This window comes from Solea senegalensis, linkage group LG8 (assembly GCF_019176455.1).
Source record: "Solea senegalensis isolate Sse05_10M linkage group LG8, IFAPA_SoseM_1, whole genome shotgun sequence".
In the NCBI taxonomy this organism is placed as follows: domain Eukaryota; kingdom Metazoa; phylum Chordata; class Actinopteri; order Pleuronectiformes; family Soleidae; genus Solea; species Solea senegalensis.
The window spans coordinates 20,401,788-20,429,105 of NC_058028.1; the positions used below are offsets into that span (position 1 = coordinate 20,401,788).

At 39.9% G+C, this 27,318-nt stretch overlaps 4 protein-coding genes and 2 long non-coding RNA genes across 6 annotated transcripts; 5 read left to right on the forward strand and 1 right to left on the reverse strand.

Moving 5' to 3' along the window:
- Positions 1 to 2,009: 2,009 nt before the first annotated feature.
- Positions 2,010 to 7,357, reverse strand: tp53i13 (tumor protein p53 inducible protein 13). The gene is made up of 9 exons (XM_044031660.1): positions 6,115 to 7,357; positions 5,929 to 6,003; positions 5,252 to 5,287; positions 4,995 to 5,053; positions 4,769 to 4,847; positions 4,382 to 4,510; positions 4,056 to 4,268; positions 2,969 to 3,926; positions 2,010 to 2,762 (listed from the first exon to the last, which is right to left on the reverse strand). Exons 1-9 carry the CDS (start codon positions 6,232 to 6,234, stop codon positions 2,656 to 2,658), a joined length of 1,776 nt encoding a protein of 591 aa, XP_043887595.1. The 5' UTR covers positions 6,235 to 7,357; the 3' UTR covers positions 2,010 to 2,655.
- Positions 7,358 to 7,913: 556 nt separating this feature from the next.
- On the forward strand, positions 7,914 to 10,237 carry LOC122773571 (osteocalcin 2-like). Its single transcript, XM_044032337.1, has 5 exons — positions 7,914 to 8,059; positions 8,644 to 8,783; positions 9,146 to 9,250; positions 9,913 to 10,014; positions 10,172 to 10,237. The coding sequence occupies exons 1-5, from the start codon at positions 8,038 to 8,040 to the stop codon at positions 10,235 to 10,237; spliced, it is 435 nt and encodes a 144-aa protein (XP_043888272.1). The 5' UTR covers positions 7,914 to 8,037.
- An 832-nt stretch (positions 10,238 to 11,069) lies between these two features.
- Positions 11,070 to 14,779, forward strand: LOC122773959 (protein FAM133-like). The gene is made up of 12 exons (XM_044032978.1): positions 11,070 to 11,241; positions 11,899 to 11,948; positions 12,043 to 12,135; positions 12,215 to 12,319; positions 12,433 to 12,564; positions 12,724 to 12,819; positions 13,657 to 13,702; positions 13,801 to 13,862; positions 13,945 to 13,981; positions 14,071 to 14,186; positions 14,361 to 14,456; positions 14,538 to 14,779. The coding sequence occupies exons 1-12, from the start codon at positions 11,085 to 11,087 to the stop codon at positions 14,718 to 14,720; spliced, it is 1,173 nt and encodes a 390-aa protein (XP_043888913.1). The 5' UTR covers positions 11,070 to 11,084; the 3' UTR covers positions 14,721 to 14,779.
- An 806-nt stretch (positions 14,780 to 15,585) lies between these two features.
- On the forward strand, positions 15,586 to 15,827 carry LOC122773960. Its single transcript, XR_006360932.1, has 2 exons — positions 15,586 to 15,617; positions 15,753 to 15,827. It is a non-coding gene; the product is annotated as an uncharacterized LOC122773960 (long non-coding RNA).
- Positions 15,828 to 18,454: 2,627 nt separating this feature from the next.
- Positions 18,455 to 20,736, forward strand: LOC122773638 (protein PXR1-like). The gene is made up of 4 exons (XM_044032448.1): positions 18,455 to 18,552; positions 19,014 to 19,135; positions 19,353 to 19,553; positions 20,574 to 20,736. The coding sequence occupies exons 1-4, from the start codon at positions 18,531 to 18,533 to the stop codon at positions 20,577 to 20,579; spliced, it is 351 nt and encodes a 116-aa protein (XP_043888383.1). The 5' UTR covers positions 18,455 to 18,530; the 3' UTR covers positions 20,580 to 20,736.
- Positions 20,737 to 22,335: 1,599 nt separating this feature from the next.
- Positions 22,336 to 26,897, forward strand: LOC122772993. Its single transcript, XR_006360843.1, has 3 exons — positions 22,336 to 23,525; positions 23,630 to 23,736; positions 25,301 to 26,897. It is a non-coding gene; the product is annotated as an uncharacterized LOC122772993 (long non-coding RNA).
- The last annotated feature ends 421 nt before the right edge of the window (positions 26,898 to 27,318 follow it).

A 27,318-nucleotide genomic window follows, 5' to 3' on the forward strand; every position in this document is an offset into this window, starting at 1 on the left:
AGTCGTCACTTTTAGCTCACTGTCTCGTCATTGATATTGGGAGACAACATTGGGAACAATTTGTTTGTCTTTGTTTGCCTTTCAAAGAAAGCGCACTTCGCTTATTACAGGTTTAAAACTTGTTGAACTGTACTGAACTAATATGGCCCCACCTGTAACTGAATGGTTTCAGACGAGCTCTCTTAGGTCTTTGCTTAGCTGCCTCGTCTCGTGAAGATTCACCTCTAACCTTCATCTAATGGTTCTGCGGCTCATTTCTCAGTGTTTGCAGCTTGTAACAGTCGGTGGTCCTTTGCGTTATAATCCTCCTGAAATTTTGCCTGAAACAATGGCCTCATCCTTTAAAACTGTTACTATACATTCAAAAAGCCTTTTAACAAGAAGCAATTAGATCCAACGAGTTTCAAACACTTTGAGAGACTGATGCAGATCACCCTCAGCACTTCCTGACCTCTTGATTCACATTTTGTTATCACCCCTCGAGTCCCCCAGTGTCTTGTGCACTTGCACACATCTGTCTGTAGGTGATGATGACTGTTTTTCCCTCTGCTCCCAGTCAAAACAAGTCATGCCCGGAATACTCTTGAAATGTATTATTGTTTGATATTGAATGCCTTTGCACATCATGATCATCATCTCCTGATTTAACTGGCTGAGTTACAGTGATGTTGTACTGACTGCTGAAACAACAGATACACACACACACATACAGAACTAGTAACACGCACACACGCACACTCATTGGGGCCAGTAAAGAAGCTTGTCCCTTCAGTCTTGATTGCCCAACTTTTAGACTAGAGCCATATTATATTTGAACATATATTTTCATGCTATATTTTGTATTAAGCTATATGTTAGGGTTAAGTTTGTGAGGTATTTATGTCTATTTGTTGACTCAAGTGAGCTTCAGGCCAAAATTCTCTTCATTCACTCTTAAGTCTTGACCCTCGCTGTGCGTGTAGCTACTTTATGTCCCGTGAGTGTGGGTCTGCTGTGGTTTCATCCCCCGTACGTGTACAAACTGTAGTCCCATCGTACGCACACTAATGATCCTACGGCAGTTGCAGAGAGTGAAGAGTGAAAACACGAGTTTGATTCAGGTGTGGTCTTAGTTGCACTATTTTCATACACCAACTGGATGGGGTAGGATCTACATCACGTACGGCACTCTTCGAAAGCTCTTAGTTCAGGTACACAAGGTGCAGGGGTTGGATGTAGGATAGGGCAAATAGAAAGAGGTCTGGAGCGCACTTTGGTTCAGCACTACAGTCATCTCAACACGGGGGGAAGAGGCATCAAACTGCACACAGCCCTTCCCCAAACACATGGACACTGCATAGGGTGCCTCTAGTGTGAATGTTATAATGCTTGTTGTGTCACTTCATGTCCAACAGACTTAGGAAACGTCATCATACCCTCAACACTTCACAGTTGGGACTTCGGTTTGGACCTTCCACAAATACAGACATTACATTTGCAGCCAGTGAGTTACACACACACACACACACTCACTCATGCTTCAGATACTCAGCCACTGACGGTGCACCGTGGCCTGCACTGTCCCCATGTTTCTTCACAGCTCTACACTTTGGGAGATGGGTGACGGGAGATTTATCTTTTAACAGAAGACGTTAAAACTGTATAAAGTAGAAAAATCAATGACTCAAAGAAGGTCAATCGTAATGGAAACTCATAAGCTGTACATTTGTAATAAAATAATAAAACAAGTTAATTGTCCTGGCCCTGTCTGCGTTAAGTTTCTTCTTCGTCCTTCTCTCAAGAACGTGCAATTTCAGTACAGAGTGCGTGTGTGTTGGGCCAGTTTTCAGTCAAGAGACTACAAAACGAGAAAAGGTTGCAGTAATTAAATCTTTATCTAATACACAGTTTAGAATAGAATAACTTTTACCTTTGTCCAAAATGTCTTAAAACTGGATTCCAGTTACTTATCTGGCAAGGTTTAATTTTCACTACCCAAAAATGTGATAAAACAGTGAGCAGTATAGTTCTCAATACTTGTGTCAGTGGTTTATTTATTTTCTATGCAAAGAAATACAGCAATTCTTATGTTTGCACCATTCAGTGACACACAGTGTCTAACCTCACAACCTAAACCGTAACATGTTTCCAAACTAGTCCTTACAAAAAAGAAAAGTATAAAAACTATCTCTGGGCTGAAACATGGAGACTTAATATTGTCATTTACTGTACATGCATGTGTGAAAATGTGTTTATTTACACCGAGTGCTGTGGAGCAGACTGAGTAGATGGAAAGTATTTGAAGAAGATGAAATGTATAAAAGTCATAATGCACTGAAAAAAACCCCGGAGCTTCTATTGGAGTGAGATGCCACATCTTTCCGGGTTTAATGGACTGGACGACGGAGTTTTAGTCACTTCAGCTCGTCTTTTATGTACAGACAATTTGCTTCCAGGCTGTTCATGATACAGCACTCCTTTTGGAGGGTCACAATCTGTTTTTATTTCTCCCTTTCATGGCTTTCTTCACAAGGAGATGTAAAAGTGACAATCCTTCTGTGTCTTCTGACAAATCACAGTCTCATCCTTCACGCCAAGTTCTGTTCTCAAGGACATTTTACTCTTCACCTCCTCCACACCCCAAACATAATTCTTGGGAATGTTTCCTTCATTTTTCTACGGAAGTTCATCCGAGCTGGAGGAACTCGGCAGGAGAACACACTCCTTTCTTCTGCCCCTTTTCCGCCTCCTCTTGGCAATTTGCTGCCTCCTCTGGATCACATCTAGAAGACAGACACAGAGGACATAGCTTACAAATATATATATATATATATATATATATATGACAAGTTTTTTCACAATGGACCTTTGAAAACCCCTTAAAAGACTTTACATGACGTTACATGCCACGAAAGGTCATGAGCTGAGCTGAAGAGAAACTCATCAAACGTAGTTGCTCTGGTGATCGATCCCCGTGTGGTTCACTTACCCGCCACGCTATCATAGTCCTGCTGTGGGTCATGCCAGTAAAGACTGGGCATGGTCCTCCAGTGGCGGTACAGGCGAGTGTGAAGCACGGACAGTGTCAGGAGAACCAACAGGAAGCCCAGTGCTGCTGCCGCCCACACTGCCTCATCTGTCCTGGGGGTCCTCGGCAACCCCTGTTTCACAACAGCAGCTCGGGCATCGGGTTGTTGAGGCTGGGGAGGAGACGCCGAATGGGATTTGGAAAGAGAATCAAAGCCACTGCTTTCACTTTTGTGTTGAGAGTCTGTGGCACTGTGGGGTGTTTGCTTATGGTCCAACTCCCTCTCTTTTACATCTACAAGTTCATTGTCCTTCATTTTCCCACCTGCTGCCATATGTTTATCATAGTTTTTCTCTTTAGAGTCTGTGCCCTCATCTTTCAAACTGTAAACCAGGGCTTCAGGCCTCACAGTTTTGTTACCTTCAGGCTTCACATCTCTGCCAGTTTGCGGTTCTGTGTTTTTGAGATCTGGATGTTGTGCTGCTGTCTCAGTCAGGTTTTTCTGTGACTCGGAAGCATCAGATGCTAAAGAATCACTTTTAATTGTGGTCTGTGTAAGGCTCTGATTCTGACTTTGGATCTCGGACTGAGAGGGCACTTCCTTTGGACCAGGAGGATCTGAGAGCTTTCTGTTTTGCGGATGAGAATCCTCTGATTGTCTGAGCTTGTTGTTGTAATTCTGGATACCCCCTGCATTTCTGACTCTGTCTGTGTTGGTCTGGTTGGTTGATTTGTGCGTTTTGTTGTTTCCCTTGTTCCCAGCATTTTTCTGTACTTCAGTGATAGCAGCTCTTATTTGCCGGCTTCTCCCTTCCTTTATGTTCAAGCTTTCCTTCTTCACACTGGACTCCAGTTCCGCCTCCATTGTTTCATTAAGCAGAGAAGACATGGTCTGCTCACAACATCGCCTCAGAGACTCCTGGGGATTTACAACAACAGCTACTTAGGAGACTGTTACTACACTCCTCTTCTTGAATGCAGTTTCTTTTAAATGCATATAAAATGTGAAGAAAAAAATCACACACAATTAGCAGTAAAGAATACAAACCTTCACTTCCATCGACTGCTGTTCATCTGGATGTGTGCGTAGCAGCCGGTGCTGGTTAGCTGGCCAGGTTAACAGCAGATTGTATTCTCTGATGTGCTTCCCGCCGCTGAGCTTATTTCTTGTGCTTGCTGTGGTCTCCAGCCAGTCACAGACGTCTGCGGAGGCTACTGCAGACAGCTCCAGAGTCCGACCCCAGGACACCAAAGCTATTGGCTGAACACAGAGGCAGCAGACAACACAAATTAAAACTTCCTGCTGTAAAAATGTTTAAAGCTATCTTCACTTTTACTGTTACTAGGAGCAGAAAGAGACAAAGTCTTTCTTACCATGTGCTGTTTGAGCCGTGGATGTGGGGTAATGATGTAGTCTGACAAACAGGAGCGTGCCAGGACAGACAGAAGGTGGCGCTCATGCAGCGAAACACAGGGATGATACAGCAGAACAATAGCTCCGTGCTGGAAAATTCACAACATAAACACAAGCACACATTATTATCATTATCTACTATCGTCCTTCTGTGGGATTTACACCAATGGAGGTCTCCCCAAACGATATGGCATGAAGAATCTAATTTCTTAAAGTGATGTGAATATTGTATTCTGTCCTTTTCTGTTAACACTCAGTTAAAGGGCCAGTGTGTGCAATAATACCTATTTTTGAAAAATATACACTCACCTAATTGTACGATTGTAATGTTTGATGGTGCAACTTACCTGTAGATTATTGAGCCACCTTTGAGGAGGGCAGAACCAGTACTCCCCACTCTCTGCCCCGACTGGTCTGTACGCTCCACTGCACACACACACACAACTTAAAATTACTTTAATGCACAAAAAAAATCACTTATTCATCTGCTGACAACTTCCCTGTGGTATTAGTACAAAGCAGTAAATAATGACAATAACAATGCTGTGGTTGTATGTGTCCACACAGGCTTACCTGCTGGGAATGGTGTGATTGTAGGAGATGGGTTTATTCATACACATCTGCCTGGCAGGCTGCAGTGAAAAGAAAAAGGGTACGGTTCCTTTTTAATCACTCTATTCGTGGTATAAACACACAATTTGTCAAGAAACCTTGCAAGCTGTTAATCTGAATGTGTCAATGACTGTTATTTAAATGCTAGTGTTTTGGAGTGTCAAAGGTTGACAGGAATTGGATAAAGATAGCAGTTGCTCAGTCAAGTGTTGACTCACCTCAGGACCATATGTTGTGTCAATGCTGGGCTGCATCTGTAAATAAAGAGAGTGAACACTGTGTAAACACAACACACAACAACACAGACAATGACTAATGTCTTGTATTCTATGTCAGAAAGAGCCTGACAGTTTACAGAACTGATATTACCTGCACTGTCACATACACAGTTGTTAGCGCAACTATTTTCCTGTTGTTTCAAGAGCACCCCACCCAATTTAGCTACGAAGACTGAAACGTGTAACTAGGCATAGGCTCATAGGAAGATTATCCTTCACAATTATCCTGACTAAAATAAATGCAACAATAAATTATAACTATAACTAAAATTAAAACTATTTCTGTCAATAATCTACATTTTCACTTGGTCTGTGTCCATATGCTTTTAAATAACGTGCCCAAACATGGAAATGTGTCCAGAACAAAGTAAAAACGTTTCTAAATGTTGTAATGTTACAAACACAAATATATATATAGAACCATAAATAAGATCACTATAAATCATGAGGTAGATTGTATAACATGATTATCCTGATAATGGAATTAACCACAATCAACTAAGCATGTGTCCTTTTTTTCGTGGCGCATAATAAATAAAATACTATAGTATTATCCCATCCATCCCTATGTGCAACATTCAGTCCGTGACGATGATGAATGCTGTATCCATGGTTACCTGAGCAGAATGCTGCCAGGCAGATACTGAACAGTCCAGATAAAGATCCGTGAGCAGGTCCATTTCCAAAGAGAGCTGTCACACACGCAGAGAAACATTCGATTTAACAATAATGGAATAATAATTTAAGTTACATCCTTCAAACCTTGTAACACAGACACACCAACAGTAACAACAAAAATGTACCTTTCCGTTGTCACATCCTGGCCCCCAAGACTCGGAGACACCGCACCGACCCACACTGACCCACAGGGCGGCCAGGACAGTCACTGTCAGCGGCAGGGACGACGGGCTTTGACTCGGCATGGTGACACAGGTTACCAGTCAGCCATTCAAGTGTGAGACGTTGAACGCGAACTCGTCGTCATAGCCTAACTTTTATCACGTCGCTACAGTGGGTCAAACTGAGCATTTCTTTGGTAAAGTCCCATAACAGCAGCGGAGCGGAGACACGTACGTGAGGACGTCGCTGATGAAAAGAAGACGCCACTCGGGCTGCTGTCCTTCATAAGCTAAGCTAACGTAAGCGAGGCGAGGTCCATTTTTAAGTACAATTGAAAAGCCTTTTGTTAGTTATGTACGATAGAGAAAGGTAACAGAAAGTTCTTAACACTCACAGACCCCCAACACTACTTAGTGCGACACGGTTGTCACGCTAACCATACTGTTGAAAGATTTCTTTAGAAATTTCAAAATGCAGCTTTTGCACCAAATAAACAAGCTGTATACATGTATTTTATTCCCTTATCTTATTCTAGTTAGTCAATCGAATCATTTAATTGTGTTTTCCACTACTTACACACAGTCACGTGGTTTTTAATTATATTTATTTCTAAATTTTATTGTATTACATTACTTTTGTTTTGAAAATGAAATCGCATTTTCGGAAATGAGAGACTACACATGTGTAGCTTGATGAAAGGTACGGAAGCCGGAAAGGAACCGGAGAATGACGTTTGACTAATGGGATGTGGTCATTACTCCGTGCATCCACTGGGAGGCGACAACAACAACATTACATGACTGAAGCTAGTTTATCTATCGCAACCGACTCAAATCATGACATGACAAAATGTGTGTCATTTCTGTAACACCTAATATTATTTTTGAGTAGGTGAATTAGCCATTTCCAAAAGATATATGTTTGAAATGAGTGACAATGTAATTTTGCATGTGTTTTTAAAATAATCTACATATTAATCTTAATATATATCTGACTGGATCTTACATCTAGTTTGTGCCAGTCAGCAGCAGTTTTTAATTACGTCCTTCTCTTTATCACCACCACCACCAAAACGTATTGCTATTGTCATTGTTTGCTCTTTTAGAATTCCAGCAGAGATGTTTGTTTTCATGCTGGCGGCATTATGATGCAACTTTGTATGACTCCCAATGATATATTGACAATTCCCAGTGAAATATATATATATATATATATATATATATATATATATATATATATATATATATATATATATATATATGACATATATTTTGACAAAATCCTCCAAGTTCACTTATGGGTTGGGCTGGCACTGGTTTGTGTTGCATTTTGTATCTGTGTTTGCCCTCAGATGTAATGTAAACAAGTCGATTCCCTGTTTTCACATTTTATATATCCAGTGTAGTACATAGTCTGTGTGAGACTTTGTACTCATACAGGCCATGTAGATCCCAGGCAGTGAAACTGGCATTACCTGTTGACACAGGTAAACCTGCCTTTCAAGCTGCACCTCCCAAGTCAGATAAAGTCAGAGTACATGCTGTTGCTTTCAAAATAAAACAGACTGTATAAACAGTCTAAAATCAAAGTGAGCAGCGTGTTAGTTTCTGTCTTTGACAGTACAACATTTCATGACAATAGCTAGACTTGCAGTGTTAACTTTATCCCAGGTGCAGTTTTTGGAATATTAAATAATTTCTTTCAAAGGGTGGTTTATTTTGAAATTTGAGAAGGGAAGTCTTGGGATTTTGGCCTCCCTGACACTTTCCCTATTTCCCCACCCATAATAAGTGTAGCTTCCAACACCCAGTGCATGACTTAAAACTGCACAGGTGGGTCTGTCAGAGGAGACCTGGGTCCCTGGACAGAGAAGGATCTGGACCTGTATGGAGTCCAAGCTCATCGGAGGTTTGCTCTTTGTTTGACTATGATTTGTTACGCAGTCTACTAAGTTTATACTTTGATAAGTGTGTTTGAGGAAACTTTGACTTGTGTCTCTCTTTGATCAGCGTAAAACAAATCATTACCGGTAGATATGATCACGCAGTGGCTGTTGGACAGGGTCTGGTGTGGTGTCTTTACACTAAACAAAGATATTTGATCTCCTTGTACTGTGAGGGGTGTGGCACTTCTCAAATGTTAGAAATAGCTGTGCATTTCAAGTGGATTTATGGCAAAGGCCATCAAACTGCTACCAGCAGATGGGTTATGTACCCAGCATGCAACTGATTCAACACCTGATGTTTGATTTATACTCTGTTTACGAAAGTGGGCCAATAAGGAAGTGCAGTCACATAATCCTTTTTCCTGTGTAGCATAGTATGCTTGGTTGCTACAACACCTGATCCACTGTCATATTTATAGAGACTGACAGCTCATTTTTAAGGAGTGGACAATTTACTCTCATACGAAACCCACATCAGAGTAAAGGGTGTGTGTGTGTGTGTGTGTGTCGGCACATCTCTAATCCTTTCACACATTGTGCCCTTCAGCTCCAGGTGGGGCAGACGCTGATGGCGTCCTTAAGCCTGCATCGGTCCCTCCTGGTGGTCTGGAGCCACTTGTTGAGGTAGCAGAGCCTGCAGGTCTGGAGGATCAACCTGGAAAGCTCCCAGACACAGGAGATGGACAGGTGAACAGGAGTCATGTGTCTTTTTTGAGATATAACTTTAATGTGCATAGGACACATGACACACTTTTATGTGTTTATTATCCATTTGTTACAATTGGACAAGATACTAAATTATTTTTGAGAATCCCGCTTCCTGCTTTGTAGTAGAGCCACGCCTGAACTGATAAAACATCTGAAACAGGTCATGCTCAATGTCTCCCTGTCTTTGCCGCATGGTAGTTTGTCTGTGATCCTCCTCATGTCACTATGTTTTAACAATGCTACCACAAAGTACATTGGCTACAATGATAATTACCTGCACTGCATTGTAATGATTATAAGGGTCACATCAATTCATCTGTGTTTTTTCTCTTTTTCACCAGGAGCTGTACTCGTTTGACAGCTCGCCGTCCTCTCCAGACAGCGAGGATGAGGGCATTGGCAAGAGAGAGAAGAAAAAGAAGCTAAAGAAAAAGAAGAAGAAGAAAGTATGTGTCCATTGACCAAACCATATTCACTATTAAACTATTATTATCAGTTATTTTATTGAAAAAAAACATGAAATCACTGCACAACAGTCTATGTGGATTATGTGGCTTCTTAAAGGCAGTTGCTTGTCTTGAAGCAACACAGGTGGAGAAATCATGTCTTTGCACATTCCTAACGCCTTACAGAGGAGGGGAGTGCGGTTTGGGATGCACCTACTAACAGCCAGTCAAACAGCAGAGGACTACGAATGGAAATAATTTTTTCTAAATGCAAATCAACTGTCACTCCTGCTGCAGTAGTGATTAACTTGCACCATAGCTGGAATGGGGCGTTTTCTTGTGTATGCATGTGTCCAATTGTGTGTGTGTGAGTGAGTGAGTGAGTGAGTGAGTGAGTGAGTGAGCGTCGTTTGTGAAAAATGATTGCTCGTGTAGATTTCTTTGTGTGTTGCCAAGTGTTTGAAGAGCCCCTCCCTTGTGCCTCCTGTACGCACCTCTGACAAAAGCCTTGTTCCAGTTTGTTTGCGGTGACTCATTCAGTTTTCAATTTTCAATTCAATTTTTAGCACTTTCACCAGTAAAGGTGTGGATACTATAAACTAACCTGTTCCAATGGGCCCCCACGAAGTTGAGCAATAACCTCCCTTCGTCTTTTACAACAGGATTCCAGCTCATCCTCCTCATCTTCATCATCATCGTCGTCCTCCTCCTCCTCCTCTTCTTCCTCCTCTTCTTCCAGCAGCTCATCAGACAGTGACAGTGAGGTAAGCTTGTACAGAGTGGTATTGCCTCCTCACAGCTGCTTTCTTGCTGCAACATGTCACACACACACAGTTGCACTCATCACATTCCTTTTTACAACACAGAGCTTTTTCATGAGAATTCCCTCAGCCCGTGTTATTTGTGTTGATCATTTTTGAGGCTCTCAGGATTCAGTCAGTTGAAGCCAAAGCCTCCAGAAAAGGAAATGCAGATCTGATGTTTTGACAGTGCAGGTTTGTTTCTGTTAATCCCAAAGATATAAATCTCTGTCCGGCAGCACTGCTGAATTAAGTCAATGGTCACAAACGCAAGTTCCTAACAGATTATAGGAGAGTGATTGTCCCTTCTAAATATAGCTCTGCCTAAGGTGAGGATATTGTCTGACAATATAAGCTTTTAGGGGAATATTTAAGATAGAACAGCTGTAAATCCTTCTGTAATCATAAATTATAAATAAACAATGTGATTTGGAATGAAAAGGGGGATAAGCCAACTGTTTCAGAATGTTCAGAACTTTGGTAACTCTGGTAACGTTCCTGTTTTATGTGACTGCAGTCACATGGTGACTCGATGTCTGATCCCTTTTTCTGTGGGTGTGGTTGGGAAATGCAGGCTCATAAACTCAAGGAAAAACAAGTGACTCTCACACGTGTTTTTTTTTTGTTTTTAAGACAAATGACAGGAACAAAAGTTTAACAGAAGTCAAAGAAACCACAAGGTTGAGCGATTTCAAAAATGTGCCGCCACCACCCCGTGATAGGAGTGGTCATTTAAGACTGGAATGAATCTCACCCTGAGCCCAAGGCGTATCTGAATCTGATAGCTGGCCATATCTGATGGAAGTCATGACAATAAAATAATGAATACTCTGTATCAATGGGAACACACATACATGTATAGCTGCTCAGTATTTACTCTATGCATATTTGCATATTCAGGATGTAAAAACTACTGTGAATGTGTTGTACTGTATGTAAAATCTGTGCACAGTAGACATAGTCATAACAGATGTGAAGGTTTCCAGTCTGATTGTAGTGAAAAACGCCTTAAACTATAATTAATATAGATTTTGATGACTTTATCCCTATTTATTGCTCATACATGCAGTCATAAAAGTATCACTGTGTCTTTGCAGGATGACAAAAAGAAGAAAAAGGACAAGAAGAAAAAGGAGAAAAAGGATGAGGAAAAAGAGTTCATCTGGGACAAAGTCATCATATCTCAGACTGGTAAATGAAACAGCCTTTCTTATTTGCAGTGTATACAGTATGTGCTTAACGTATATACATAGATGTTTGTACGTACATGTCATATAGTCTCACCCAACAGACGCTAATTATTGCTAATGTTATTTGCATCAAGTGGTGAATTAGATCTCATTGACTGCTGTTTTAGGATAAAGATAAATGAATGGTCTCATGTGAAGGAGTTAGGAACATCTAATGGTGGGACTGCAGATTCCAACAAACAGAGGACTTTTGTTCCTCTTCATTTGCATAGTAAGCTTCCACACAATTCAAAACGCACTCTGGCTGGTTTGTTTTTCCGAGCTACTGCAGAAACGTGGCAGCGCAGGTAAACCAGGCCGTTGCCTAAAGCACGTATAGAAGTGTTGTTTTAAGGCTGTGACAACTCATCAGGTTTTATTCCAAAATGACTATGCGCCTTTAGTTTAACATACTTTGGATGAGGTTGTTATAATCACCGTATGACATGCACATTACCACGTTATCGTCCATGTGGTTGACAGACGTCTAGTAGTTTTACTGTTTTCACTCACAAACGTAAGATACAGTTCATGCGATACATTAATACACAACAGTGTGTCCATTCTTCATGTCTGGCAGTGATGCTGTGTGATTACTGATAATATTCAATGTTTTCAGGTCCCAATGGCGAAATCGTGCAGGTGTGTGGAGAGAATGTGAAGAACCTGGTGAGGGAGAAAATGAACAACCTTCTGTTTTTTTGACGACCCTTTGCTGTTAAACGGCTCATTATATATTTGTGGTCGCGTGTTTGTTTTTCAGGATGTGGACTCTTCAGATGAGGAGGCTGACAAGAAGAAGGAGAAAAAGAAGAAGAAGAAGAAGGACAAAAAGAAGAAGAAGAAGAAGAAGAAGGTAAATAAAAGTTGTTTTTTTTCATCACCTCAGTTGACAGTTAACCTTTCATCACATCATGTTTCTTCTGCACTTCCAGGAGTCATCCTCTTCTTCATCTGACAGTTCATCATCTGACAGTGAGGATGATAAGAAAAAGAAGAAGAAGAAGAAGAAAAAGAAGAAGAAGAAAAAGAAGAAGAAGGTGACATTACATGAGTGGTTCAGTACGATACTGTTACACCAATAATGTCAGTCCAGCAAATAAAAACAGATCATGAATATTAATATAGGATCATTCTTTTTCTGCCTTTACAGGACTCCAGCTCCTCTTCCTCAGATAGCTCCTCCTCCTCCTCCTCTTCATCCTCCTCCTCATCTGACAGTGAGGACGACAAGAAGAAAAAGAAAAAGGACAAAAAGAAGAAGAAAAAGAAGGACAAGAAAAAGGTAACTCAAAGTGAGGGTCACATGTTGGAGTGGTGGCTCGCTGTGTTGCCTCACAGCAAGAAGGTCACTGGTTCAAAACTGGTTCTTTTGTCATCTGTGCCAGTCACTTTTTGTTGCATGAAGGTGAACTAATGTGCTTTGTTGTCGTTGTTTACACAGGATTCCAGCTCTTCATCCTCGTCCTCATCATCTGACAGTGATAAAGATAAGAAAAAGAAGAAGAAGGACAAGAAGAATAAAAAAGACAAGAAAAAGGTAGAGTTTTGTGTATGATGCAGTAGGTTTCCAGGTCGTGTTAACGTTTACCTGTGTTTAAGTTGTCTGAAGTCATGTTATCTGGGAACAGTCTTTGGGTTAACCTCTTCTTTTCTCAGCTGTAGAAAGTGTTGGATAACTTTATAGCAAAGAGCAAACCTGATTTCCAGCAACACACACACACACCCTGAGAAAGTGCCTTCTATGCCTGTCAGGGCCTGCAAGAGAAGGGCATGTTAAGATAAATTAAAACACCGTCTCAGCACCTCACCTTATATCTATTCAAACAGGAACAACAAATGTACCCGTTCACATCTGATGGTAGTGACTAGACCTGCAACTAACGATTATTTTCATAATCGATTAATCTGGCGATTATTTTCTCGATTAATCGTTTGGTCTATAAAATATCAGAAAACCTTAAAAAATGTTGATCGGTGTTCGTCAAACATGGAAATGATGATGTTCTCAAATGTCTCGTTTTGTCCACAAACCAATATGATTAACTTTATTTATTAATTAACTTGATTTCTTTGTTATCCAGAGCAAAGAAATGAAGAAAATACTGACATTTAAGAAGCTTTAACAATCGGAAATCTCATTTTAATCATGAAAAAAGCTTCAAACCGATTCATCGCTTATCAAAATAGTTGTCGATTAATTTAGTAATCGATAAATAATCGATTCATCGATTAATTGCTTCAGCTCTAGTAGTGACCCTGGTGTCGTCTTGTGTTTGAATGAACTATATATCCATCTGTGGGTGTATGCTGAAAAAACAAGGTACAGAATATTTGATATAACGCTGTACTTGATTGAATCTATGTGTATCCACAGGATGAAGATGAGACAGAGGTCAGCTGTGTCGTTCTTTCTGCAGCTGGTGAGTGTGACCATTTTTGTTCCAACACGTGGAAAACAGTTGTCACAATTTGTGGTGCTGATGCAGAGATGTTGCACTTTTTTTATTCCTTTGTGCAGATGGCGAGACCACAGGCCCAAGCACTGATGGAGCTAAAAAGACAGATGGAGATGCTGCAAAGGTAAAGTATTGGCACAAACTGCGCTCAGGATGCATATGCACAGTCGCTCAGAGAAATCACTGCCTTCCTTTCGTCATGACAGGCCAAAGACAAGGACAAGCTGGCCGCTGCTTCAGCTGGTACGCGTGCTTCTCTTACTCGTAAACACAACTCGAAACAGTGAGTGGAAAGATAGTCTGTGTTTGTGATGATGTCCCATTTCCAACAGGGGGCGTAGAAGCACTCTCTGGTGCGATTGAGGAGGGCAACCTGAGTGACGATGAGGGAGAGGCGGACAAGGAGAAGGACAAGAAGAAGAAGTTGAAGAAGAAGAAGAAGAAGAAGGTGATTGTGTTTTGAAACAGGAAATGAAAAATTTTACTTTCTGTAATATAATGCACTATTACAGTTATATACATTATCAACGCCATGTACTGATGCCATATTTACAGCATAACACAGTTACACTGCAGGATAATTCAAATACACAGTGATTTCAAGAATGTTTTCTGTTTACAGGAATCTGGCTCATCTGCAGACAGTGATGACGATGATGATGATGGAAAAGATAAGAAGAAGAAGAAGAAGAAAGAGAAAAAGAAGAAGAAAAAGAAGGTTAATTCATGTTTTAAATAAACATTGCTGTACCGTGTTTATCACATTCTGACATCCTTCTTTTTTAAATTGGATCTGAAGGACTCGTCCAGCTCCTCCTCATCAGATAGCTCCTGTTCAGACAGCGAAGATGACAAAAAGAAAAAGAAGAAGAAAAAGAAGAAGAAGCAGAAGAAGAAGAAGGATAAGGTTTTTGTCCTTGCAACGCTATTGTGTTACATGTCCTTGTGCTGTTTAGTTGTCTATTGTGTCTATTTTAAATAATTCTCTGTGCTTCTGTGCATTTACAGGATTCCAGCTCCTCTTCTTCATCAGACAGTGAAGATGAGAAGAAGAAGAAAAAGAAAAAGAAGAAGAAGAAGGTGAAGAAGAAGAAGGATAAGGTTTGTGCCTTAACAACACAGTTGTGAATTAAATAAATATTATGTTTGGTTGTGTATTGTACTGACTTTAAATCACTTTTTGTGTTTTCATTTACAGGATTCCAGCTCCTCTTCCTCTTCTTCATCAGACAGTGAGGATGACAAGAAGAAGAAGAAGAAGAAAAAGAAGAAGACAAAGAAAAAGAAGGATAAGGTTTGTGTCTTTACAACACTTTTGCAAAGAACATTTTATTTTTTCTATTGCTGTTTTGTTTTGTTGTGTATTGTATTGATTTTTAATAACTTTTTGCACTTTCATTCACAGGATTCCAGCTCCTCTTCCTCCTCTTCTTCTTCATCAGACAGTGAGGATGAGAAGAAGAAGAAAAAGAAGAAAAAGAAGAAGACAAAGAAAAAGAAGGATAAGGTTTGTGTCTTTGCAACACTTTTGTGACGTACATTGTATTTGTTCTTTTGCTGTTTTGTTTTGTATTGAAAGTAATTCTCTGTGCTTTCATTTTACAGGATTCCTGCTCCTCTTCTTCATCAGATAGTGACGATGACAAGAAGAAGAAGAAGAAGAAAAAGAAGAAAAAGAAGAAGACAAAGAAAAAGAAGGATAAGGTTTGTGTCTTTGCAACACTTTTGCAAATTCATGTTTTTTTTCTCCTCGTTTGAAATCATTAACTGTGTCTTCATTTCACAGGATTCCGGCTCCTCCTCCTCCTCTTCCTCCTCTGATAGTGAAGATGACAAGAAAAAGAAGAAGAAAAAGAAGAAGAAGAAGAAGAAGAAGAAGGTAAATATTTGAATTTTACTGTTACATGTTACTGTTACTTGCTTGCTGGATGAATGTGAGGCTCGTAAATCAAGTGCAGTTTGCACCAGTTACATTACTTGATATAAAATAATAAAGAAACACTTGTTTGTGTAGAAGTCCAGCTGTGACGACAGCTCCTCTTCTTCGTCGTCTTCATCCTCCTCTTCCTCTGACAGTGATGATGACAAGGTGAGACGACATACTTGTAAATACGGTACATTCTGCCCAGTAAAGAGACAAGCAGCCGCACAGTTCCTTATGTCTTTGCTTGACTTTAGAAAAAGAAGAAAAAGAAAGATAAGAAGAAGAAGAAGAAGAAAAAGAAGGTGAGAACATCTCACAATGTGTTTTCCATTCCGGGTTTTCACTTGCACACATGTGACCATATTTTGCACAGGCACATAATGACTGTTTAAGGGATTAAAGTAAGATGATACCTCATTACTGTGTCCTTACTACTGTGGTAATGAAATCTGGCATGTAGTGTGATCATTTCACTCCCTTTCCAGGATTCTTCTTCTTCTGACTCCTCCAGTGATTCTTCCAGCGATGACGATAAGAAGAAAAAGAAGAAGAAAAAGGACAAGAAGAAGAAGAAAAAGAAAGACAAGAAAAAGGTAAACCAATGAGATGTTATTTTGTGCTAACTGCCATTTATTATACAAGTTATTTTCTGAAAAAGTACAGTTAAAAGCAAATATCACATTTCCATCCAAGGACTCGGATTCGTCAAGCAGTGAAGATGACAAGAAGAAGAAAAAGAAAGACAAGAAGAAGAAAAAGAAGAAAGACAAAAAGAAGGTAATTTACTGTGTGATTAAGTGAATAAAAATGCACTTTTTTTTATATTAAAGATGATTAACACATTTTACTTGTGAACAGGAGTCCAGTCCATCAGGTTCATCTGATAGTTGCTGTGGTAGTGACAAGGAAAACAAAGAGGAGAAGAAAGACAAGAAGAAGAAGAAGAAGGTAAATGACTCGTAGTCTAATGTGTATTTATTGTCCGTGAGTGTTGCATGACGTATTCACTTTCCTCTGTTTGTCTCACCTGCCAGGGTTCTGGTTCAGAGAGTGAAAGTGAGAAGAAGAAACGGGAGATTGTACGTTTGCTTGTAATATCAATCATGTAAAAAAAAAAACCCGGAAACTTTTGATTTCTAATCACATAATTCTTTTTTCAGGAATGTTTTGTTGGTAAGCCAAGTCAGGAGCCAAAAACAGAAGCTTCAAGTTCTTGTGGTGGAGAAGTCTCTGCTTCCGGTGGAGAAGTCTCTGCTTCCGGTGGCAGCAGCCCCAAGCCTGGTGGTGCTTCTGTTGTCTCCTTTGTGTCTCTACCATCCAAACCTGTCCTGAAGCTGGATCCTTCTACTTCTTCTGCCATCTCCAAGCCCACAGTCTCTAGCACCTCATTGGCTATTGGAGACAGGGCCCCAATTCGCAGACCGCCTAGCCCCATGGAGTCATTGATGAGCTCCTCACCGAGGAGATATGGCGATGGAACGACCCGTACCACCACCCACCTAACCTCCAGTGATTTGCTGAGAGGCCCCAAGCCTTACCAATAATGACACGTCATTACTGGATCAAAAATATCCTGTCACTTGTTTGTTTGTTTTTTATTGGAGGAAGTTGAATGTGATAATGAGCTTCTCTCATTCCCCTGATTCAATGCAAGAAATTTACAATCACTCATGAAAAATAAAAGAAATTATTTGATTGGGGCTTTTTTTTGATAGAGAGGTTACTGCATTAATGCATTGTGACATGGGTGAAACATGTCAAAGTTGAGGAATGATTTTATGTTTTCAGTTGTAGATGCTCATAATGTATATTTTAAAAGTAAATCAAATATTTTAAATAGTTCGTCTTTTTTAACTGTGATGAATATTAACCAATTTAACCAGATACTTTTTACTTCACCAAATGTATCTGATTGACTGTTTAAATTAGTTCTTCGTGCATGTCGTACACATAGTACATCATTTCCATCTAAATAGCCAACTAAATAGCAATTCTGCAGTTGTTCTGTTGTTGTTGTTGTTTTTTTAAATTGTCATGAAGTGTAAAATAAATAAATAATGAACCCAAATGCATTTTTTTTGTAAAGGAACAAAATGCGTCTTTATAAATTAAACTAACAGAAGTTAAAAAGGTCAAACCAAAAACAACAACAACATGGCACATGGACACAGTGGGGAGCACAGAGGAGATGATATTCAGACACAGGTGAATCACATAAGGGCGGGGCAGACAATCAACAGGGAAAAGCCAGGACCGGAAGTCAAACTTAACAAGGTACACACACTAGGAAGAAGTACAAAATAAAACCAGAAAACAGGAACAGAACAAAAAACAAGGTGAAGAACAGAACAACAAAGAGTCCTAACAGAATAAATGTTGTTGAGAAGCCAGTTGTTGTGACAACAATCCACTTTGATCGTGACATTGAAGACATATTCATGCATTCAGTCTGTGGTAATATACTGAGCCACTGAATGAGTATGTGTATGCTTTAATGCTGGAAAAATAGTTCATGATATAGTTCAAATAACTTTTAAATGAAGGACTTCTTTCATCACTGACCACCAATATAGTTTTGATATTTTCCTCTCCCATTAAATAACAACATTTCTTTTTAAATATTAATTAGCCGTCTTTGAATGACAATTCATTCTTGATATTCACCTTTTTGACACTTTTTTGTGTATATTTCTGACTGCACTTGAACGCAACTTGAGCCGACACCGGGGGAGGTGATCAGAGAGGGCGTGGTTAGACCAAGTCACGTGGTTCAGGTGCGGTCTGTAAATGTTTCCTGTGTGTGTGTGCGTGAGAAAAACAGTCAGTCTGCGGTCAGCTGTTTGGAAAAGCTCACCAAAGGGAGACACGATGGATTTTAACCTGGCTTCAGGTAGGTTCACGCTCAACTCCGTGATACTTCGACATAATTTGCGTTAATTCTCGCTGTGGTTTCACTGAAAAGCACTTTTTTTGTTTACATTTTGCACTTGAAGATTTTAAGAAAACAAGCTCATGGTAGAAGCGACCAATGTGGGTTATTTTATGGGCGATGATGCACAATGTTGTTCTCCAGTCTGCATTCTGCGTCTGCATTACACTTGTATCTTTTAAATAAAAACAATATATAATACATGAAATAGGTTATCAAAAAAAAACCTTGGATGAAAAATTTTCAAAACTTGCGTCATAATAATTAATCAATGATCAATTATTAAAAATGGCAATAACTTCTCCTGATTAAAAAGATGGAACCGAGTGTAAATGTATACCTTTCCTTTTACTGTTTCACTTCCACCACAAATGACATTTTTATTCTAACTTGAAGTCTGCTCATGTTTGTCTCTTCTGCAGCCGTGGATGAAGAAGCGATAAAGAGTGAGGATGCTCAGAAAGATGAGATCAGTTGGCCCTGGGGCAAGAAAGACGGCAAGGATAAGGACAAGGGCAAAGATAAGGGCAAAGATAAGGATAAGGTACGAGCTTTCTTACAAAGATGCTCATGTTTTGTGAATCAATAGTCTTCGATTGAGTCTGACTGTGAGGTCCAGTGCCCTTTAAGTCTGTTTCATGACAAATGTAAAAACTTTCATCCTCTCTGGATGGCAAACATTTAGGTCTCACTCTATAAACTTAACCAATTGATCATGTATTTAAAATCAACTTTTTCTTTTCCCTTTTATTCTTTTTTAGAAAGACCATAAGGACAAGTGTGGCGATAAGGACAAGTCTGACAAGAGCAAGTGTGACAGTAAGGACAAGTCACACAAGAAGCACAAGAAGGACAAGGAGGGCAAGAAGGACAAGAAGGACAAGGAGGGCAAAGAGCGTAAGGAGGGCAGTGGATCAGACAACTCATCTTCCTCTTCATCTACCTCTTCCAGTAGTGAGGACGTAAGTTAAATTTTACGTAACTTTCTCAACAACATGGTTATAGTGTGGTTTTATTGGATTTTAGTGGGAATAACAGCAACATCGTGCGTGGAAGTGTCACCATGGCAAACTTTTGTATGTTGTATGTTGTAGTTCAATAAAATGCTGCTCAGCAGGTAACACAGCTGTCACGCCTTGTTAGAAAGGTTGACAGCTCAATAGTCGTGGAACATCCAGCAGCAGGTCTGACCAGCAGAGCCAGTTTAACTTGGCACACACACACACACACCCTCCACACACCCTCCTGCATCTTTTTATTTATAGCACATAATGTTGTCAAGCCAGGAGCTGCACATCCTACATTGGTATGTTAACTATAATCTCAACAACGCCCAGTGTGTGAAGTGGGGAAACAATCAGTGCCAGTGCTCCCCTTATCCATACGACACGAAGTATTATGCCATGCTCTATGACACAAATCTGCCAAGAAGTCCGTGTGACTATAACTAAACATAAGTGAAAACACTAGTACCTCTTGTTTAACAATAAAACACTACACTCTTGTGAGAACGGGTGAATGTCACGCAGTGCAAGCTATTATTTTGGGCCATAATAATGAATTGTGAGTTAAAGGTACAGTACCGGCCCGCTTCAAACATTGACAAAGCCTTAGATCACATGGTTGCAGCTGAGAAATCAGAAAAACACGTAGGTCACATGTGCATGAGTTATTGGTTTTACCATACATGCAAATGACAGATGCAAAGAAGGGAGAGTCTGTCTCCGTGCGGGAGAATACAGAAACTGGTTGTATAGGAGAATCATAACAGAACTGGCCGTTTAATAATCACTCGCATGGAAATGAACATGCCGTTCCCAGATCTGTCATGGCCTGACGAGACTATCACATTCCTCACTGAAAAAAACACTGTGCAGAAACATTAAAGATGAAGTAAGAGCTGTGAGTTGTTTTTAACATGCCCTTTAATAAAACGTGTTCCCCTTTCTCCCGTAACAGCATTGTCCTCTTTGTCATTTCAGGACTGATGTTTCCTGGGGGACAGGACTGCTCTGTTAGTCTCATATTGTCGTGTTTGTGTGTGTTTGTGTATTTCTAGACTCCTTGTCACAGAAACATAATAATGTGTGTTGTGTTTACCAGCATACTAATGCCTACAAAGTAAATTTTCTGACGACAAACAAACCCACTTGAGTGTTTTCATTTTTGTTACTAATCAAATTCTCCTGTCATGCAAAATATCTTTTCTCCACCACTAGATGGCAGCATTTATATTCTTAAATGCATCCAAGCATAATTGTTATACTAAAAAGTCTTGAGTGGTTCTTTTTGTAACAACTAATATTATTTGGAATAGGTAAACCAGCCATTTACCAATATTGATAAATAAATAATCACCTTGTGTGATGCATGTCATTTAAAACATATGGACATAAATCTAAAGTCAAAGGCTGGGAAAACAAAACTACTGAAAAGCTCTGAACCCAGTCTCTTATTTTTTTTTGGTTAGTTAGTGATCAAGTATACAATACATTTATTGGCTATTAAAAAAGGGACATTTGGTTTATGCAGACGTTAAAAAAAATTCTGATTCAGCTAAAGAATAAAGAAACAATTTCTGTTTCATCTTTCAGTCACTTGAATGTAAAGTAGAAGTACTCGTTATGCAGGAAACCTACCCAGTTGTCATTTACTGGATCATTATTATTATTATTGTTATTATTATTATTATTGTTGTTGTTGTTGTGTTTCGCAGTATACAGTAAATCCTTTTGGAAAGTGTGCTTAAGTACAGTCCTGGAATAAACATGTTTAGTTAAACTCCACCACTGAGGCTGACACACTCAAACGTGGTTGACCCGATCAACGGAAATTATCGATGAGTGAAATATAGAACCTTCTCAACCCTGACTCGACACTCTAAAACAAATGGTCGTCATTTACCTGACATCAATATTCAAGGTGGTGTTCGCTGCAGCCCAGGCTGTCAGCAGAGGAGAATTACAACATTTAGCATTGGGGATCTCCTTCAGATCTTTTAAATCTTTTATGTGGGTGCAGAAAACGAGAAAAAGGGAATCAATAATAAATCAAGCATGCATCCTTCAGCAGCTGCTGAGAAAACTCAATTTAACCCATCTGTCATGGGCAGACCCTTCTTTTATTTAGAGAATATTGGGGGATGAAATTTGTGGTTGAGTTACATTTGCCTATGATGTGAAATGAAATATGCACAAGGTTTAATTTCTTTCCAGAACAACATCTACAGCATTATCCGTCTTTGCTGCCGTAGATTATTGTGACTTTATGAACTGCTGCTGCTGAAGAAGAACTCAGTTTATCAGTACATATTAAAGAACAGGTGAAGGCATCCAGCAGGTGACATGTACTCTAATGAGAGATGAAGAAATCTCTGCCTGTTTATCTACATGATTTTCTTCACAATCTCTCATTGAGTCGATTTGAAACCCGCTCAATGTGTTGTTCAGAACGTGAGAATACAACCTATAGCTGCAATAATGATGAATCATAATTTCTTAAACTATAAATGTAAAGTAATCAAACTAGTGTTGCCTTTGTGTCATTTGATTTTCCAGTTTCTGTATATTATATATAAATATATATATATATATAATATATACATAAATATTATTTGTGCATGTTTACAGTATTGAAATCAAGATATATTGAAATAATTCTGATTTAATTTGCACGTCGCTCCTGTTCGCAAGATACATTTATGAAATGTAATTCCAACTCCTGACGTTTGGAGGCAGTAATGGGCATAATTTTGCTTGGGCTGCCGCGCGAGAGGAGGAAGTGTTGTTGTGAGTGAGAAATGGAGACCATAACGAAGATGGAAAAGGAAAACTCAGTTGAGTCGCTTAAAACAGTACCGTTTAAGAGGAGACCTCGGTTGGAAAAGCTGCGAGTGAAAGCACTCGAACCGGACTAGCCGGACATTGTTTTAAGACAACAGTCGCAAGACGGGAAAAGACTTTACACTCGCTATTTTTCACGCTGCTGGTATGCTAAGAAGTCTTGGCTAACCGGATGTCCTGAAGCTGGTGCTTTATTTTGCTTCCCCTGCCTCAAACGCCGAGAACTGAAAAACCATGGATGGACTCTGGTGTCACTGGTATGAAGCATTTTGCCGAAAAAGCGAAACGGTATTAACAAGCTATGTGCCACATTGAAAACGCAGTAGGACTTGATGTTTGGGAGAGCAAGAGGAAAGTGAATATTCAGAAAACCCAGACATTTCTGCAAGACTTGTGCGTTTTGCAGACGCAGCCGTACAAGAACATCTACAGGCGGCAACTGAGTTTGAAGGGGACATCGAAGTCAGTACTAAATGAACTGCTCGACTGTATGCTCTTAGTTTTGAGAGAGCACATCATTGAAGAACTCAGGAATGCTGACTTTATCTCCATCCAGGTTGATGAAACGATGGGCACTGCCACTCAGGGTCTATTGGTGTTTATGGTCTGCTTTATTGACAAAACCCATGATGTACAGGAGACGTTTTTTGAGTTCATACCTCTCCAGAGTGCCACATGTGATTCAATCACCACAGCACTCCTGGACAAATTATGCACAATCCTCCCTGATGACCAGAAAAGCAAGCTCATTTCACAGACATATACGATGGTGGAGTTGTCATGAGAGGAGCCACAGGTGGTGTGCAGAAGACAGTGAAGGATGTGTATGAGTATGCACACTACGTCCACTGTTATGCTGCTCATCAAGTTGATGTCTTAATCTCATCTCACTGAAATCAGACAGTTCTTCTTTTATATAGCTGGATTCTCTAGCTTTTTGGAGGACAATAATTTCAACTTCTTCCTGGAACTGATCCATCGCATAATTCCCCACGTGGACTAACTTTACAGTCAGCTCCAGAAGCAGTCCATCGCCTCAGCCTTTGTCAACAAAGTCATGCAGCAGTTCACGGATGACTTGCAAAACGTCAGGTAAATGAATGTATGTTGTGCATACACTTATTGGCAATGTTAACAGTACATCCTTTAAACTTATTAAGTATTTTAAGTATTAAGTTTCTCTTCTGTCTGTTCAGAGATTCCCTTTCTTCTCTCTGTGAAGAATATGATGGCAGCGCACAACAGCTGAAGGCCAAGAAATGTCGCACACTTGGAAGGTGAACTTTAGAGAGTAGCTACAGAGGTGAGAGTGAGGCTGAATGAGCATTAATGTAAACGTATAAGTAACATGTTTACATTGATATTCATTTGTTGTCTACCGCTTTGTCCTTCATGTGAGTGTTGCGGGGGGCTGGAGCCAGTCCCAGTTGATATATGGAGCTTTTCCACAACAGTTCCAGCACGACAACTGTTTTTTGTTTTTTTCCATTTTGGATAGTACCTGGTACCTAGTACTTTTTTAGTTCTTGCTCTGGCGAGGTTCCAAGAGAGCTGTGCTGATACTAAAATAGTACTAGGTACTGCCGGCCACTGAGCTTTAGCTAACCTCTGCTGATGCTTCCCACTGAAGTATCTACACCAGCATATCTGTCACTGTGTCATTTTTTAAGGGAGCTGAGGCTTTTTAGGTCACATAACTACTCTCTACTCACTCTGCTGGCATCCCATGTATTGAAGCACAAAGGGCAGCCCATGTGGAAAGGAATTGGGCTCGTAAACAGAAGGTCGCTGCTTCAAATTCCGGGAAGGACCGAGGGCTGGGCTACCCCATTGCTCCCCAGGCAACGATATTGATGTCTGGACTTTGAAAACAATTCCTAAATTATACTTTTCGATACTAAATTAATTGGTAACATATTATGGTAAAAAAAAAAAAAAAAACTTGACTCAAAAGTGGTTTCAAAAAACTGACCCACAGTGTTAAATCTTTTAGGTTTTTATGACTGAGAAGCTTTGCATTTTTCCCATTTAAACAGTGACATTTCTTACTTTCCCTTTTCTGCTCAAGTAAACCGGTTGGTTGTCATTTGATGTGGCAGAGTGAAGAGAAAAAAAGAGAACTCCTATGCCAGTCCATGCTATGGATAAGCACATTTTAACAAGCGAACTATACCAATCATCTGCTTATTTCTTCAAAAGTTTAGATATAGTTTAAGTAAGTGGACTTGCTTTAGTTTAGTTAAAAATGTTTAATCTCTCATCTAAGAGACTTCTGCATTTCTGACCGAGTTTTTGTTCTCATATTTATTCTATAGACTTAAGATCTTATCAACGTACCTCCATTCCTGTAACAAGCACAAGCCTCTCAAACTACAACATACACAGACCAAGATCCTTGAAAGGATTCACGTTGACTTCCATTCATTTGTACAGCCTAAACAAAGCCTTATCCCTAATCTTAACCAAAACCAGTCAATGCCTTAACTCTTAACCTTAATCTAATCACAGTTCAAATGTTAGCCTTATAGTTAATTATTTCCTCAGGAAGCAGGTTTCCTCCTTATTTGGACCAGGTTTTTGTCTCCATGAGGACTACTGGTCCTGACAAGGCCAGTGTTTATGCCAAAAAGGTCCTAAAGAGGTACCAAATTATGAGCACTGTTGTATCTCAGTAAGGCAGCTAAAGCTGATGAGATGAACTCCTTTGGTATCGACATTTGGTTTTGAATGACAGCACATAGTTCAGTGTTGGGTGATAAATACAAAGTTCAGTCACAAGAAGTTTGATACCCAGCAGGGATGAGTGCAGACACCTCATACACAGTATGTGAAACTGATTTCCATCTCTTTGTTGTATTCATTTTTAGGTTTGTGACAGTATCTTGGGCCATACAAAGGAAAGGTTTGCCTTCCCTGAGCATCTGATCTGTGCTACACTGCTGCACGGAAACAAATTCAAGGACCAACCAAGACCAACCAGTTCCCTGAAGCAGCGTTGGACACCACCATTGCGACGTACCCACTGCTGAACAAGCGCAAGCTGAAAACTGAACTCTCAGTGATGTACGACTATAACGAGTTCAGGGACTGCTCCGATTTTTTGGCTCTGTTACAGTTCTTCACAGCAAACAATCTCCAAGATACCTTTTCAGAAACTGTAACTCTCCTAAAGATCCTCATCACAACTCCTATGACGACGCCTGAGTCGCAGAGAAGCTCCTCAGAGCGAGCAAGAATCAAGAACTTCCTCAGCAGCACAAAGGCGCAGGATCGTCTCAATGCACTGGTCATGCTCTCTATGGAAAAGAACCTCGTCAAAGAAATTCCCGATTTTAACCATCGAGTTGTTGAGAGATTTGCAAGTCTGGAGGTGAGAAAGGAGAAATTTACATACAAAACTTAATCTGTGTTCTGTGGTCAAACAATGACTCTTTTTGCTGTTTTTTTATTTCATTGATTTTCCAAATGGCACACTAGGAAGTGTTATGTTTCAGTTTTCAGATTTTGACAAATCTATTTCTATACATTTACAAACTAAAATGTTATACATTTGCTTATTAAATGGGAGTATTTTTCTACTTTCATTGTCATACTGCTTATTATCTTATTAGCTGGGCTTGAGCAGATTCTTAGGTATGGTCGTTTTTAATGTGGAAGTTATTCTTTTTTGTTGAAAAGCATTATCAGGCAAGTATTGCTCCAAGCAAAGGATTTAAGTAAAGCCATGTTTCCATCAGGGTACAGTACAGTTCAGTTTGGTACAGTATGGTACGGACATCTGTTGAAAAACACGCTGCACAGGGGGGGTTGCATTTTTCTGTTGCCCAATCAGCTGGCTGTCGTGGGTAGAGCACGTCTAGCGGCCTGTACCGTACCATTTTACTATGGTACTGAAAAATGGAATGGTATGGGGCTGGTTATTTTTGATTTACTATTCCTAATGCAAACAAACACCAAACTGTTGCACTTGATAGAAACACAGCTCAAGTACACTGGTGGGAGGTGAATGGTTAAAAACTAACTTTAGCCCACCACTTGATTTGATGCATTTCACATGGTGGTCTGGTGGATAGCACTGTTGCCTCACAGCAAGAAGACTCTGGTTCATGACCCAGTCCAACCAGCTGCCTTTCTGTGTGGAGTTTACATGTTCTCGCCATGGGTGCGTGGGTTTCTCCAGTTTCCTCCTGCGGTTTAGAAACATGTGGAGGTTAATGAGACACTCTAAATTGACTGTAGGCGTGAATGGTTATAGTTAGGGGATGGTTATTTGTGACCTTCACGTGGAGGAGTCGAGGGTTGAATGTGAAAAATTAAGGTTCAGGGTTTCTGACACGAAGCGATGTATAAAAAAAGACTGTTGATTCGGACACCTATAACTGGGGGACCTAAGTAACATAGGGGACCTATGTAATATTCAAATCGCTCTACATTTATTTAATTTTTGTGAATAAAAAAACATTGAAGGGTTTCCAGCTGTATTGTTGTTTTTTTATTTAAGGGTGGAATGTTGTGAACAAATAGAAAAGCTGATGGAGAAGCATCAGGGTGGAGAGAATCAATATTTAATATATAAATCAATCAATATTTAACATTGTAAACGCCTGTTGTGGAGCTCCACAGCTGCGAAGCTGAGTAAAGGATGGGGCCAGGGATCGAAGTCATCTCATCTTATTTCTTTTCCTTGATTATTTCATTTCCCTTGTTTAATTAAATTCAATTACATGAAGGAAAGATAAAGGAAATCAATTTTTTGGTTGATTTTGTGTTTTTGTGGACTATGTGAATGCCAGTAAAGAGTCATTTCGCTCTGCTGAGGTGAGCTAAGTGTGACCAGAGGCTTCAGACCTGAACTGCAGTGTTTAAATGATGTAGTGACCTGCAG